This window comes from Etheostoma spectabile, chromosome 10, assembly GCF_008692095.1.
Source record: "Etheostoma spectabile isolate EspeVRDwgs_2016 chromosome 10, UIUC_Espe_1.0, whole genome shotgun sequence".
Taxonomy (NCBI): Eukaryota; Metazoa; Chordata; class Actinopteri; order Perciformes; family Percidae; genus Etheostoma; species Etheostoma spectabile.
In genome coordinates this window covers 7,886,705-7,903,604 of record NC_045742.1, presented here as the reverse complement: position 1 = coordinate 7,903,604, position 16,900 = coordinate 7,886,705, and the positions used below count along the sequence as shown (strand labels likewise).

The 16,900-nt window shown below is 39.8% G+C and overlaps 2 protein-coding genes and 1 long non-coding RNA gene across 11 annotated transcripts in view; all 3 read left to right on the top strand.

Annotated features, from left to right (window-relative positions):
• The window catches only part of glrbb (glycine receptor, beta b), a 25,673-nt gene extending 18,908 nt beyond the window's left edge, over positions 1-6,765 (top strand). The window contains exons 9-10 of the mRNA XM_032527569.1: positions 2,160-2,452; positions 5,218-6,765. Of these exons, the coding sequence (XP_032383460.1) occupies positions 2,160-2,452; positions 5,218-5,514 (590 nt within the window). The 3' untranslated portion in view covers positions 5,515-6,765. The remainder of the gene's footprint in view (positions 1-2,159; positions 2,453-5,217) is intronic.
• The window catches only part of LOC116696537 (uncharacterized), a 376,836-nt gene that overhangs the window by 269,866 nt on the left and 90,070 nt on the right, over positions 1-16,900 (top strand). The window lies entirely within an intron of this gene.
• Positions 13,861-16,900, top strand: part of gria2b (glutamate receptor, ionotropic, AMPA 2b) — a 52,143-nt gene continuing 49,103 nt past the window's right edge. For 4 of the 9 annotated variants that reach the window (XR_004333756.1, XR_004333755.1, XM_032527559.1 and 1 more), the window contains exons 1-2: positions 13,863-14,224; positions 14,369-14,509. Coding sequence is in view for 5 of the 9 variants with exons in the window: in XM_032527559.1 (XP_032383450.1) it covers positions 14,140-14,224; positions 14,369-14,509 (226 nt within the window). In the remaining 4 variants the exon portion in view is untranslated. Of the gene's footprint in view, positions 14,225-14,368; positions 14,510-16,900 lie in introns of all 9 variants that reach the window. The other 5 variants (XR_004333754.1, XR_004333753.1, XM_032527562.1 and 2 more) reach the window with 2 other exon arrangements.

Genomic DNA, 16,900 nt, shown 5'->3' with positions numbered 1-16,900 from the left:
GGGGGGGGGGGGGAATTCGATTTGTTGCTGTTGTTGCTGTTGTTGCTGTTGTTGCTGTTGTTGCTGCCGTTGCTGTTGTAGCTATTTCCGCGATTCTGATTGGCTAACGTTGGCTTGAGCTTCTTGTTACACTGCCACTTACAGGTTTGGCATGCTCTTGACGGCATTGAGGGCATATATACACGGGGATGTGTAACCAAACACTTTTCTGAAAACTGACAGCTGTAAACTATGTTACTTATGAAAACAGAGAGGTTGAAATGTCCGTTTATGAAAGTAGCCGGCCACTCCTGAGAGACACTCAGCTGGCCAACGAGTTACAACTGATCCCCATTAACCTAAATTAATGAAGGGACGTGCTGAGGCATTTGACGAGCAATGCTGCACACAATCTATCCAAGTTACAGAAGGTCCAGCCAGATTACTAGACTGTTAGCCTGAGTCCAGAATAAATGCTAGAATGCTTGTGGAACTGCTACTGCTTAATGTATGGTGTGTTTTTGTTTACACTATAAATAGAATGAATCACAGACTTTTCTCATCACATCCTCATTGTTTATCATTTTCTTATTAACTTATTTTTTCTATTTGTTGTAAGTCACCAAAACAAAGTCTTAGATTGTATATATATATATATATATATATATATATATATATATGATACATCATATTTTCCCCATACAATATTAACAATATTGACCAAGCTTGTGTTTGCTGGAAAAGGGCTATTCCACTTTTTACTTTTTCTTACCACACCATAATTGAACCTGCGTGTAATATGTCAGTGTCACCCACAAATCACCCGGGCACCTCTGTGTGTGCAGGGCTGCATGGACACAATAATCCATTGTTATCCCCCTCCAGTCATCCACTGCCGTCTTTCCTCCATCCTCCCTCCAGTTGTTCATCACCACTTTCATTCTATCATCACTCCAACTCCTCACGGAAGCCTCCTCTGACTTCTCTCTAAATGGGATCAGTCCAGGTCAGTCAACATTTAGGTGTGGGACGACACTCATTTATTGCTCTTCTCTGTGTGTGAGCATTTATGAGTGTGTTCATGTGTATACGTGCCCATGTGCTCATTTAACTGAGAATGTGTGTTTTGGGGTTGACCATTACATTAAAAGTAGATATAGGCAATTTTTTTGGGTGCAAGTTTTTTTCTGTCTGAATCAAAATCCAGGTTTATTTTGTGCACACATGTCATTGGGGAACAAAGCAAACAAAGCTATTGAAGTGTCGCCACCCTTCATGTTTTTCTTTTTTCATGGATAATAGGTGGGCGATTTCAGGATGACAATTCAGTTTCTTACTAATTTGTGAAAGAAACAGTTTGATTATAAATTGTATACATGCCCATCCTTGATGAGTGACCATAGTTAGTCGTGGGGGTAAAACCCATTAGTCATTCCATTGTATGTATTATCTCTCTAAAAAGTCATTATAGGAAGGGAAAGGGGAGTAAAGCCATTCCGTGGTGTTTATAATACCATCTGAAGACATTGGTTTTAATGAGTCCTACTGTATCTTAAAAGAGGGGGGGATCCCGAAACCTGTAATCATGTTGGCCATCAGAGATTTAAAAAAAAACTAAACAAAATTGAAATTACTGCTATTAGAGGCTGTCTGATCTTTTGGAGATGTCCTAATAAAGGAGGTAAAGGAAGGTTCATGAATATCTAATTGCAGTCGTGTTCTCAGATACCCTGTGTGGATGTGAGAATTTTATAACAGCTTTTGTGCATATTGGAGGAATTATTTGTTCAGTAATTTGTGCTTTGAAGAGGAAATGCATAGTTTTTTTTAGTTAGTGGATCAAATGATTTTCCTCAGTGGCATCAAACATCTAGGCTTCACGAGATGGACTGTTTTTTCCCCTTGGTATATGTTGACAATCATGGTTAATCACATGATTAGCTAGTTAATGGCCGTACTACCAAATATTAGAAACTGTTAAGTACCAGAAGTTGACACTGAATGCTTGGTCAGATTTATTGCTGTGTTTTACCAATTCTTTGATCAGATAAGTGGATTACAGAAAGGGTTGGACATGTATCAATCATAGATAGGGGAAAAGTTAGAATTTAAATTTTTTACATCCAACTTCTTCTAACTTTGCTGACTGATAAGGTTAATTGACTTTCCTCTTCTTTTAGGCATCCTCTCGGTGCTCTCTCTGTCCTCGGAGTGCACCTCCCTGGCATCGGAGCTGCCCAAAGTGTCCTACGTCAAGGCCATAGACATCTGGCTCATCGCTTGCCTGCTGTTTGGTTTCGCCTCGCTGGTGGAGTACGCTGTGGTTCAAGTGATGCTCAATAGCCCAAAGCGCATTGAAGCAGAGAAGGCCAAGATGGCATCCAAGGAGAAGGCTGCAGGGAAGAGCCCCACTGCCAAGAACAACACGGTCAACGGGACCGGAGGGACGCCGCTGCATGTCAGCACCTTGCACGTCAGTAGATCTTTTGATAACTCAAGTGTGTTTGCTTGTGTGTGTTCATAGATTACAAGAGTTACTGTATATTCTTACTCAGTCAAACTGAAATGTGCAGATTTCATACATAGGGAATCAGCAGAATCTGCTCTTTACAGTCATAGTAGTATTTTTTAATATCAATTAAGTGTAAAAGGCCAATTGAGATCTTGCCTCAATTTTTTTTTGTAAATGTAAATGTGCTGTATTTATATAGCGCTTTTCCAGTCTTAACAACTGCTCAAAGCGCTTTTACATCTACAGGAAACATTCACCATTCACACACATTCATACACTGTGGCCGGGGCTGCCGTACAAGGTGCCACCTGCTCATCAGATAAACATTCATACACATTCACACTCCGATGCGCAGCACCGGGGGCAACTCGGGGTTCAGTGTCTTGCCCAAGGACACTTCGACAATGACTGCAGGGGCGGGCCACAGCCGCCCCTTTTGTGATTTCCTGTTGGCCTATTGGTTAAGACATAGACAAGATATACTATATGATTGCAACATCCCTGGTACAATTCTTGACGTGGACCTTTGTTGCATGTCTTACCCCTCTCTCGCTTTCCTAGAACAAAAGTCAAATGCCAACACATAAAGTTCAAACAATTTACAATGATGTGTTTTGGGTGATATATGTTTGTGTTTATGTATAAGATAAGTAACCTCCCACCTACAGGAACACACAATGACAACATGTATATTGCAGATCAAACATTCTCAGGCAGGTTTCTAACAGTAAAGCATAGAGATATAATCTAAATGCAAAACAGAAATCCAATCATTAAGAATTGCCACTGCCTTGAACGCACAGTTTAGTCACGACTCAAAGTCTGACACTTACATGCACATCAGGCATGCAGTATGTTTTATGGGTCTTTCAATTGTACGCCTAATTGAAATTCATTTACCTCTGAGTCTACCTTTGTCCAAACCACGTTTGGTTTGAGAGGATTACATTATTCCATTGAAGTTTAATAGGCTTTCTTGTCAAAACCACATCAAAATAATGAAGCTCTAATGAGCTTAATGACTTCAGTGAGTAAGCATCTATAGTCTGATTAGATCCCGTTCACCCCACAGGCCTTCAGGGAAGTTGATGAAAAGGATTTTCTTTTGGACAACATTAAGCTACATCCTTTTGCTGATAGTTTTTTATTAGCACTGTTTGTCTACTGTGATAGCACACAGAGGATGTAGAAGAGTTACAAGACTTTAGATGAGACAGATTCCATATTAGGCAACATTGTAGAGCACAAAGTAGATCTAATTTTGGCTCCAAAATTGTTTATTTTTTCTCTTTAAATAAGAGTTTTGTTTTATCACATTGAGTTCTGTCCAAGATTCAGGATCAAACAGCTTCTTTACTGGGCTTTCAAAGTGTGGTCTGTTTTTAATCTGAAACCAAAAAGAGTCCTAAACAGGCTCATTTCAGTGTTCCTCACAGTTTAGATGATTCCAACCTGCTGAGTGGATGTGACGTCTAAGAGACACAATTGCGCTATACGCACACAGCACTTTTTTATGTGTTGAACAGGAGTCTGAAAGTGGAGCATTCAGTTGTCCTTTTCCTATGTATGAATGTAGAGTTGCAGAGTCAGTTTCTACATGATTATTTGTGCAGTTTGGTCAACCAGCAAGGGATATATAAAGAGAGGACGTGGATTTTAACCAAGGACAATAGACTTTGGTCAAATCTTAAACTCTTCCCACTTGAGAGAAAGATTGGAAAACTGATTAATAGAAAATAAACAGACAGACTCAAATAGACTCTCAGATGGCTGTGGTTAAAAAAGGGTTCACTAGATGCCTGTGCCATCTGTTGTGGTGGTATGTGTACATATCTATCCATGTACCTGTTCATGTCTCCATCCAGTACATACATAGTAGTTGATAAACAGATAATAAGCGATCTGAGGCGATACCAAAAGGTGACGTGAAAACCCGCAGACTACTGATTGGTCAGAGAAAATCATCACTAATCACTGCGTCATCTTTGCTGGCGACAGACCGGGTTGTCCTGAACAAACCCGCCATTTTTAAATAGTTCAGCCAGTGGTGCTTTTTTTACTGCCTCCAGCTTCTTTTGAAACAAAAATTGTCTTTTTGCTGTGGCAACAGCCACATGCTGAGAATCAAAAACAACAACCTCACGCATGAGCAAGGGGGTAAGCGAGCCATAAACAGGAAGGCAGGTAACTAAGAGAAGGGCTAGAATGCTAAAGCTGCTATAGACAACCTGGCAAAGACTCAGGGAAAAGGGTGCTGGTGTAAATAATGGGTGAACAATTAGGGAATGAGGGACAGGTGCGAACGTTTGTGTGGGGATCAACACTTACTGTTTAGATTTTATGTATTACATTCTCACTTTAGTCCTACATATTACTGTATGTCAGTATACAATAGAGATTAGTTCAACTGAAGTAACAGTTAAATAAAGTCAAGAACCACTGCAGTTGATCACTGTTTTTCTTAAAGAATAATTTATTCTGCAGGATGGAATAATCTTTGTTAGTACCACTAGTCAGAGTGCATGGCGCTATGCTCAACTATCCCAGTCCACTACTTAGACGGTCAATTTTTAAACCACTTTGTTCTGGTTACACTGCCTCAGGGGCGGCCAGCAGCGCTTTCAGACCATTAGACTAATTGTATCTCAGTTTATACGTTTCAGATGAACTGCTGCAGAATTTAATGATCAATTCTGTTTTCCCTCATGTTGTTCTCCTGCACCCAGGTGGCGGAGACTCGCTGTAAGAAGGTGTGCACCTCTAAATCAGACCTGCGGACCAACGACTTCAGCATCGTGGGCTCGCTCCCGCGGGACTTTGAGCTGTCAAACTTTGACTGCTACGGCAAGCCCATCGATATCGCCAGTGCTCACGGCAAATCCCATGCCAAGAACAACAAGAAACCTCCTCCCCCGAAACCAGTCATCCCCTCTGCTGCCAAAAGGGTTGACCTGTACGCCCGAGCCCTCTTCCCTTTCTCCTTTCTCTTCTTTAACGTGGTTTATTGGTCCGTATACTTGTGATTATTTTGTAATTATCTTGTGATGTTCACCCCCCCCCACTTCCCTCCCGTGAGTGCTTTATTAATCGGATTACATTCAAAAGGTTTAATTCCAAAGTTACCATTGAGTGTGTTTACATGCAAACTATTATCCTGGTTTTGAGTCTTATCCTGAAAACTCTGGTTATTCATATCCCTGTATACATGATCACTACAGAAGCCAGGTTTCTAATCGTCTGTCTGCAGGCGTGCTCACCATTTTACCCACTACCTTTGGCACTAACAAATAATCTTCATTAACCTGGATAAGATGATAAAATGCCAAGGTATCCTGGTTTCTATCAAAGTACTCCAGCTAGCATATCCAGGTTTCTATAACTAGGATATGATGTTTACATGTGCGACAGATAACCGGGATACTCCAAAACCAGATCATAGCGAGAATGAGCATGTAAACGCACTCATAGAGAAATGTCAATCATACCCATACAAAATAATCTTAGGAAGAAAATAAAATGTCTATGTATAATTATTATTGTTATTATCACATTTATATTGACATAACAATACAAAAATCAACACCAATCATAGTTTTTGTGTTGAACACAATTTTAACCTAATCTTTCTTTACGTAAAATTTATATATATAGAATCTTGTACTGAAACACTTAATTTATTGTTAATTGTACTTTAGAGGTTAATACAGGATTTGGGGTTAATACAGGGTTAATACAGATATAACCCACGGAAGATTGAATTCGTAACAACCGACCGGAAGATGCACAGATCTATAAAAGAGCATTTGTAAATAGCTATTTGATTTTTCACTTCCTTGCCAAGTGGGAGTCTGCCTGCAAGTTTAATAAGTTAAATCCTTTTATTTAAGCTTTAATGCGAAATGTAACAGTGTAATTAATTGCATGTTAAAAGAAATTGCATGTTTATCAAAGTAAAATCTTTAAAAAAAACATGTATATATATATAAAGTTATATATATATACATATAAGTATTTATAAAAAGTTATTATTCTTATTATTTGCTCTTGAGGAGATAAATGGATATGTGAAACACTGTTCCTGTTCAGATGGTTATGTAACACTGCCACCTTTCCAACAAATGTACTGTCTGACATTACCCAACTGTAGCGTGTGTAAATGGGTCACTATAATCTGTGACCATGTGTTTGTGAAGTTTACAAGCAAAGACAAATGAATCCATTGACTTTTCACCATCTGATGTAATTAAAAATCAACACAGATTTGAATTCCTAAACCATGTATGTTATTTTTGCGTGACTGATATCAATGAAAGTGCACCTATAAGGTCTGGATTTTTACCGACATGTATCCTGCACCTCACCCAGCTGTGTCTTCCACCAAGGCTTGACCTCTCCTAATCAACCATCACCAGCCAAACCAGCCATCTATTATTCATGCAAACTTGCCTGGAGAATGACCCTGGCTACCATTGCGAGACTTCTCACATGAAACCTGTCTGCAGCGTAATGAAGCAAGTAGATGCTGACCATATGTCATGACAACAGGCATGACGTTTGAGGCAAATTGGACTAGGATTGCTCAAGTAAAGAGAGCAAAATTGTAATTGTAATTGCTGGAATCTTTTTTTTTATTTTTGTTAACACAAAGTCAGAAAACACAATTTATTCTCTCTCTCTGTTGCTGCTATGGTTACAGACATGGGAAAGGAATTTGGTCTGTCACTATCATAAACCTGCCTGAGACGCAGAATGGGCGTCAGACTGGAACTAGACTCAAGTGGAAAACACTTCTAAAATCACAGATAAAACATGAATCAAAAAGACAGGCAAATGTTTTCACAGATTAAAAAAAAAAGGTATCTATTTGTGTTTACTTTTGACTCATCTGAAGAATGGTTTTGGCTCTGACATAAACTCAAGGATTCTGCATTGCAGTGCCCTCCAATGGCCAAATCTATATTCGTTTACAGTAACGTAATGTGAAGATACAAATGCCCTCCTGGGAGGAAAAACTGATGTAGTGCCAGGTTGTGTGTTGTATGATAATGGCACTGCCAGAAAAAATAGGCTGAAGCCACTTCATGCTAAAATACAGGTGTATGCACTTAAAATAGGTTCAGTTTGGTACATAAACCAGATATTTTCAGTGGTGAAACTACATTAAATTATTAATGTCAAAAAACCTTGAGAAGTGCTTAAGTGATGTTTAGCATGTTAGCAGTTGCAACCTGTTAATATGTCATATTCCTGTTTATTAGCTGAGGATGGTACCTGCAACAAACATAACAGATATTACAATATGCAACAGCTAAAGGACCACCAATGGTGGACCATAACAACACTAAGGGGCTCAACAAATAAATCCACAACCCCAGGTCAGTAACTGTATCAAATAAAGTCTTCGTGGGTGTGACTGATGTGTCTCTTTGTGTGTGTGTCTGTGTGTGTGTGTGTTTGTGTGTGTGTGCGCGTGCATGTGTGTGTGTGCAGACGTGCATGCGTGCGTGCATGAGTGCTTGTGTGTGTGTGTGTGTATGCTCCACCCCCACACCCAAGCACCCTGCTAGTAGCACAGTGCAGTAACCTATATCTCACAGGGTGCTTTCTAATCCAACATGACCTCTCACCAGGCGGCCAACCAGGCCACCAAGAAATCCACCATGACAGTCAGGCAATGATGAGTGAAGGAACAGTGGGGGGAGGAGAGGCCACAGGGCTTATTGGAAACTCATTTACGGTGAAACTGACTTTTGTGCCTTTACCTCATTATCTTAGCCACAGAAATACACACACCCAGATCCATGGGATGTTGTCTTAAGTGTTGTAAATACTTTTCTATCAAAATATATCACATAATCAAGGGAATATTTTACTGGTATGATCAACATGATTCACCTATCATCATTACCTAACCTTACAGTGACTTATCAGTTAGCTAGTTTCTTTGTTTACTCACTGCCAAATGTGTACAGCATCATGAGTGAACTGTCACGGTAAAATCTGAAACCAATGACAAAATAGGCTGTTTTCTGAATGCCACGGTGGATTTCAATTTAGCTACAATTGCCCATTCCCTCATGTGCATGGTGGCCGTTTGGTGCCAGGCTTCTGGCAGAGCTTGAAATGTGGAAGTAAAGAAAGTGTGGAGGATGTCATTTCCTGGTAGAGGTCAGGGTGACGAGGAGCTCAGGTCCAGCCAGACTCAACCAATGTAGAAAATAGCCATGACTGTAGGTCCCGTCGTTACAGTTAGTTCTGCCCAAAGCAGAGAAAATATAGAGCGAAGAGAGACAGGAAGACTGTAAAGGTGAAAGAACACCACAATCACACATTTTCACACAAGTCTGAAGAGCCAAATTGTGGAGCGAATAAGTGGCACAATTGCACTATATTTAAGGATGTTTTAATGATTTTAAACAGATGTTTTGAATGGGTGATCTGGACCACAGGGTCATAAAACAGTAACTGCTCAGATGGAAACATGAATACCATCAAACGGCTTGGGTTGTGGAGCATGCATCATTAGTAAAAGGCAGAGGGAACTAAACAAAAATAGATACAAGAGATGAAATTCCCAATACAGACAGCTGGAAACTAATTCCATGCTGATGAGCGAATGACTGCTGTTTATCAGCACTACACTTCTTTACATTTGCAGAGTCACATGCTTTTCATACCTCGGAGCCCACTTTTAGCACATGTCGCATGTTTCAGTGATTAATTCTATTTTGTCAGTAAATATGACTCATAACTAAAACAGAAACCCATTGTACGCCTCAATTTTTGTCAGTTTCATAATCTAACGTTTTGGAATACAAGTTCTGCACTGCTCTGAATATTTTATTCATTATTACTTTGATATTACTTATATAAGGTTTGAATGGTTTTTATGTTATTAGTTTTGAACCTTGCACCTGATTCAAGGCTGAAACTGTGTTTTGGAGGGCAAATAATAAAAGGAGCTCAGTGCAACATTAGTACAGATTGAAGGCTATTGACGTAAGCTGATGCAGTCGAAGTGTCCAGCCTCAGCACTCATTCTGACCCTGGGACCGATCCCTGCAGGTTTGAACTCCCCAGAACTGTTCTAATGGCAGTAAATGCTTGGCTTAGCAAGTTCTGTGTGTCTGAAGGCCTTGTTGTGTATTCACATCACCTCTTCACTGTATGCTCAAACGGCTTCTTAGTCACTGTCACATCAGCAGCAACTGTACTGTACTGTACTTCTAAGTCACAGAGGCACTACTGGTTTTAAATTCCTGATTAATTGACACAACGTATAGAAATACAGAGGAATAATTAGTTTAAACGTTGTGTTGGTGTTCGTGCTGTTTCTCTCAAATTGTAGTAATTACTTCCAGTTGTAGTATCTAGAATTAACTAATGTGTGAATAACCTAATACTGCACGTCTTTTTTACGATAACATCATTGATATTGTTCATAATACAGACATATACCCCTCTAAATGCATTCTGTTTGTGTTGTTGGTGTGCTCAGCTGATGGCATCAGCTGTTTGCCTGAGGTAATAAAATATTATTGTGCAATGAAATTACAGGAATACCCAAAAGTATAGATCGATAATGCATTATGTGCATTATTTCCGGTAATGGAATTCATAACCTGCATTCATTTGTTTAATAATAGTTAATTTGGAGTTATCATTTCATTTGTCTTGAGGGAGATGAGTGTTGAATTTTTAACCCTACATAATATCGATCATGTGATTTTTATTGTTCAGGTTTTCTACTTTCAGTTCAGATGGCTACAAAAACATGTAGGGTAGCAAAACCCTTGAGATTTTCTACAAACCCATTTCTAAATGTCAATCTAAACCTAAATTAGAATAAAACAATGTAGGAGAGAAGAAAATGATTTAGACTTCTTTTTAGCTCCTTATGGACTTCCAGATACTTGAAGAAAGATGTATTCACTCTTTCTCTGTACTGTCTGCAGCTAATGACAGCAAGAGAATCATTAAAACCATTAAACTATGTTACCAAAAGGTTATCTGTCAGATCCCCACAGTACAACAGTGAGTGTTACCCATCACAAGATAAGTGTGTTGTTGCTGAACCCTTGAATGAGACACTAAAATGCTGTCCATTGTAAGTCTCTATAGATAAGAGCACCAACTAAATGACAGAAATGCAAATGCTGTCTAGTAAGCACTTGCACGGGATTCCTGGGACATACAAAACTGAGTGGTTAAACATTTCTCAAAAGGTCACTGACTTGGTTTGAGCAGCTACAACGTGCTGGAATCTACAGGGGGACGAAATGCTTTCATTAGCATGTGTACAGTTCCCATCACACTCCTGAGGTTTATTCGTGTAAATTTGCTCATAAGATAAACATTGTTACACCGCCTGCGGGTGCATAATTTGATTATGAGTTACTCTCATTTCACTTCTAAAAACTCATTGGAGCGCTCTTCAGCGTTCCAACAGTTAAATTATCTCTCAGGCTGCAAATTCAGTGAATTGCGAAACGTGCTCTAAGATAATTGAACTGAAATTACATTTCAATCTAGCAACAGCAGAGTGAATCCATGCACGACCGAACCTCCGGACAAAGTCAAACAGAGAAACATATGTGAGTACGTGAAACACACGTAGCTGAGCATGCTATGTAGGATTTGCAATGAGAATGGTACCAGAAAACAAAGTTTTGGGTGTCAAGTTAATGTAGAGTGCAACAGGTATTGGCAGTGAAGAGAAATTTTGGTTTCATACAAGGTAAAGTTTCGTTTTTTAAGTTTTGGCCATTGTTCCTATTGCCAATATAAATCTTGTATCTATTGTTGAATTCTGAGAACATGGTGACATCACTGACACCAGGTATGACAGTGTAAAGAATTGAACAGTAAGAAGAAGTAAGCAGAAATACGTGCTTTAAACAAAGCCCAGTTTAAGGTGTCAATAAATTCTGAGTAATTTTCCATTCATTTCCAAGAGGTTTCCTGTACTGATTGCAGTGAAAATAAAATTAACTAATTGCTAATGTAACCTTGAGAGTTGTTTAGTCTGTAAAAAGCAGTTCAGCTGAATGTGAGATTTGTCTTCAGGCAAGCAAAATTAAAAGTAAAATGTCCCAAAATTAATACAAGATAAATTATTATCTATTTGTGTTAAAATCTTCATAGACCACAGACCAGCAAAAATCAAACAACACAAACAAGAAACATTTACAGAGCAGTCAAAAAGTTCCTTTTTTTTCATTTTCACGTGTGTGTGCGTGTGTGTGTGTAAGTTATACCAAACATTTACTTTAAATTCCCAAGTACAGTATGTGTACTCATAGAGCTTAATGATTCTTTGCAGAAAAGCCACTGTTGCATGTGATGTGCTGTCCGTGGTGCTGAAATCTGACACGCTGTTGCTTCTATCTGCCACCAACCTGAGCTCCCGAACACTCTCTGCCTTATTAGTTTGCTCCCATATTGCTATCTCACACTGTCAAATGGTTAATATACATCTTTCTGTGCAGGCTGAGATATGCCTGTCATAAAACAAGGAGACAGGAATGCCATTTATTCCCAGTAAGCTGTGAGGCAACTCTTCTCCATTTAACCCTGTACAAAATGGCAGTTAAAACCAGCCATAGATTTACATTGGATTTGTATGCAGAGGGTGAAAATTAGCACTAGATCAAACTCAAAGTGGAGATTCTTTTGATGGGTATTCCTGGAGGGCATGACTGATCGCCTCCAGCTGATGCACTTGATGAGTTTTTCAGTATGAAATATTGGCCTTTAACGTGAATTGGAGAAGACTTGTTTGTCAAGTGACCAAAAAAAAAACATTTGAAGGAGGTCTCAATTCAAATTGTCTATTCAATATACATTTGCTGACCTTTTGACATTTTGTCATATCTTCAACTACTGTTTATCCCATTGTGCATTTGGGAACTGTTGGAGGAGAAAGGATCATGTTTTCTAGATAGTTTAAATCTGCAGTCCAAAGAAAATCAGAACATTGACTCACTTATGAATTAAAACTAAAGGAAGCAAATATTCAATGCTGATGTGGAAATTATACTTTTTCGACTTATCTTCAGTTTTAAAATGTCCAATATAGATTTCAGAGGCATGCTTTCACGTGCCTGATACATGGCTGCTGATGATGCTGCTGCTACCGTGTCTCCAGTGGTAGCAGGGTAGTTAAGGACACCTTTATCCTATTTTAAGGTAATAAGTCTGATCACCAGGGGCGCAGCTTCAGCCCCCCATGCACCACTTAACGCAAAAAAGAAGCCACTCATAGTGGCAAATTTTTGCAATGACAAAAACAAACCCCCTGAAACCTACCATGAATGCACTATACACCGCCTCTGCCCCAAAACCCTTCTCTCTATACAGGTAGAAGGGGCCCCACTTGTGTTTTTTTTCTAGCTGTGTATAAATAATGTGCAACAAACACCAGCTGTTTCAGAATATGTTACAGAAGCATTATCGTGAGTTCATATGTTGTGTTACGTACAGTATGTCCAGGTTACTCCTTCTTTTGTGGTTCAAATACTCAGATATGTGTGCACGGTGTTATGTTTATCAAGGGGGGGTGGGGCTCAGTGAGCTTCTTTGCCTGGGGCTCCCTCAGAGTCTAGGATTGCCACTGCTGATCCCTTCAAGAGTGAAGTGATCTGAGGCAGCCTTTATCAGCCTGCTCCAGCTGAAACTATAAACTTGATTAGTCAATGGACAGAGACGTTTAATTTGATCATCTTTTTTCTTGTGTCAGTTTTTTTTCAAGCAAACATGCCAACACGTTCTCTGGTTCCAGTTTCTCATTTGCTGCTTTTGTCTGTTCAATATATCAAGCTGCATCACCCAGAATTAAATAAATGCTGATTAATAAATGCAGATTATTAGTGGCATCCCCCCAATACACTCTGCATGGCAGTGCATGAGATGTATAAACGCAATCTTTGAGTAACAGCCAATGTATATGTATCGTCTCATACAAGTACACATTTAAACACGATACTATGAATATATTTAAGGTTTTTTTTTATCATCAACTCCAATGGGTTAGTAAAGTAGGAAGGTTCAGGAAACACAAGCATGGTGGGGAAGATGACAAGGAAGTCCACATGAGGTTCTAGTGTTGGGTTGGAAATCCTTTTGACAATTGAGATTTGACATAAAAACAGATTGACCTGTTGAAATATCCGGTGAGTATAGCCTCTACTTAATGAAACATGGACCCATTGCGCACATAGCGAACCGATGATGTTATATTGAAATCAACACAGAGTGCACTCTTGTCACCAAGTGGTTGCCGTTCGGCTCTTTTCGTCTCTGTCCGCCTTCTCATTAGCATTCCTCACTTGTGGGTGTCATGCTGAAAGGATCTCCGGCGCGCCGAGCGGAGGCGCGCAGTGTCCCTGTGCGTTCAGAGGAGGTATCAGCTGCCGGCAGGAGGAGAGCGACGAGGAGCAGCGGAAGAAGAGACAGCAGACCTGCGTTGCTGGCGACCATTCCTTCGCTGCTGGTGTCTTTTCACTGAAAAAAAATTGGTCACTTACTGAAGAATTTTCATTCTTTCTCCCCGAGGCTGAGGGTCTCCAATATGTGTCGGATCTAACATCTCCGGAGACATCGAGGAATATCAGACTCCCCTGGTGGATGTGGACACCTAAACTGTGGACATGGAAAAGATAGTGAATTTACCCGTTTCAGTTCTGCTGGTTTTATGGGGATGCGTGCATGGAGGCTCACCTAGTGTTCAAATTGGTAGGTATACCCATTAGTTCAAAATGAACATGACGTGAAAATAGACACCATTTCTGCGTAAAAATGTTAAGAACATTTTCTTGAAAATGCGTATTACCAGAGCACAATGTGCAAGTTTAGCTGATTTTTGTATTTGGGTTTCAGGGGGACTCTTTCCCAGGGGCGCGGACCAAGAGTACAGCGCGTTTCGGATAGGAATGGTTCAGTTTGGCACCTCGGAATTCAGATTGACGCCCCACATCGACAACCTGGAAGTGGCGAACAGTTTTGCTGTAACCAACTGCTGTAAGTAACAAACATATTTTCCCAATTTGAATGATGAAACGAATCGCTTTTTAGAAGTGTCCATGTCATCCATAAAGTGGATGCCCGTTTGGTGCGTTTTTATCTGATGAGTTTGGACACATGCAAAGGCTAATACGATGGAGATGGAAATCTCATCAGTAGCCTATTCTGTCAGCAAACAACCCTATCGACGATTTGAGCTGGGTAGTAGAGGATGAATTTGCTTCGTGTAGGCAGGGGGAAAGTTGGTTTCCACAGTAACAGTCGGTTTCAGTTACATCCAACCCATGTTCATTCCTTCAGATTCAGAGATCAAATAAAGCTAGACTGTAAAAAATATCGATTCTACTTTTACCTTTCATCTAACAGCCTTTTAAACCGATTTTTTTTTTTTTATTAAGGTCAGTGGAGAAACGAGTGGAGTGAGATTTTAATTGATTCCAACGAACATCAACCTGTTTCTTGTTATTCCTATAGGTTGGCAACGTAGAGATCTGACTTTGTTCTTGCTTATTCCAAAAAGAAAGAAAACAGCATATCCGATTGGCTATATTCAATTTATCTTGCCACATTACTTAGGGATTTCTTTCATGTTTAATAAAACCCCACCCAGTGTGAACCGATGTATCTTCTTTTATCAGCTCAGATTGAGCGGCGTTCATACATTGTTGGCAGCATAGGCCTACACAGATTTGCATAGCGTCACACGATGTGTAATGTAGGCTACTTTAAGGATAATTGGGATGCGATGACTTTACAGCTGAGGCCAGTCAATGATTGGCATTTCCTTGGGGGAAATGTAGGCGATAAGAGACCAAATCACGACTGCCTGTCTCACATCTAACTCCATCACCACATTTCGTTTAGACAGTGGAGAGTTTTCACTGAGAATCAGTTACAATCATGCTTTTCCTTCATCAAAAGAACCATGATGCCGGCCACTTTCTTTGAAATAGCCGCAACAAAAGGCAGCAAATGGTGCTATTATTTTAATAGCCACAGGTTAATTTCATTAAGCGGTTGCCAAGCGACTACTCCTTTCAACAGCCCCTAAACATAAATCAAAGGCTTCTGATTGGTGCATCGGTCCAATCGATGCCAGTACCATATAAACGTTTCCAGCTACAGCAATCTCTCTCCTACAATTGTATCAGAAACGAGTTGCTTCGTTTGACCAACTTCTTGTAATTGTGCTGGAAAGTTTAAATGAACCACATCCTGAAGAGGCCGTGTACATGTTTTCCCCCAAATGTGTTTCCTTCCTCCTTCTCGCGCGTGTGTGCGTGTGTTTGTGTGTGCGTGTCTGCATGTGTGTGTGTGTGTGTGTGTGTGTGTGCGTCAGAGATGGGAAGTAACTAAAGTAAGTACACACACTTTGTTACTGTACTCAAGTAGATGTTTCTGATAGTTTTACTTTACTTTACTATTTATTTTTTGTGGCAAATTTTCAATTTTACACCTTACATTTTAACACGAATATCGGTAGGCTACTTTCCACTCCTTACATTTTACAAAATTGGCTCGTTACTTTAGTTTTGTACAAAAGGTTGTCTATCAGGTGTGATTGTGAGTGCATGTTGGAGAATAGCGCAGACGGCACACGGAGAAGATAGTGAGAGAAAAGAAAAAGAGACTAGCTGTCAGGAGGATAATCAGTTGAGATTGTGTGCGTGTGCGTGCGTGCGTGCGTGCGTGCGTGAGTTAGTGTGTGTGCGTCTTTGAGAATTGTAAGTCCTTTAACTGATGTTTTCAGTTTATTTAGGCCTGCTGTTGTGTTGGTCTATAGTTGTGGCAAATTTAATGTAAGTTAGCTAGTGATTTTGTTGTTTGTGTTCTTCACCTGTTACCTAGGTTACACCTGGCTGTTGATTCGATATAATGGCGTTTGTTCAACGCCCTCGCTCACGTTTCTATTAGGTCCATTATTTGCATGCTACAGTTACACATCATCAAGATAAAGTCATTATTTGCTAGCATATATCTGATTCCTATGCATAGTGTATGGTAGCCTTGACAATGTTATTTCTTTGGAGAACCACACACAAACACACACACAACACACACACACAGCCATAGCAGAGCTACCCATGCCCATGTTTGTAGGTTACTGTTGCTTGATAATAATGAAGCATTAAAAGAGAGAATTTGTCTCCGTTTTAACAGACACACCTGGGGTGAAGTTGGAAACCAGAATCAGCTTTAAATACAGTATAATCTAGGGCTCACTGACAAGTTGCAAATAATTCCACTATAGTTACTGTTCTTGTTGTTCACGTCATCAATAGCCCACCAAATTCTATCTAATTGGATGGTAATATACATAGCTTTGCATAAAACATGCTTTTAGGATACTTTTACTTTTATACTTTAAGTAAATTTCCAGGCCTGTAC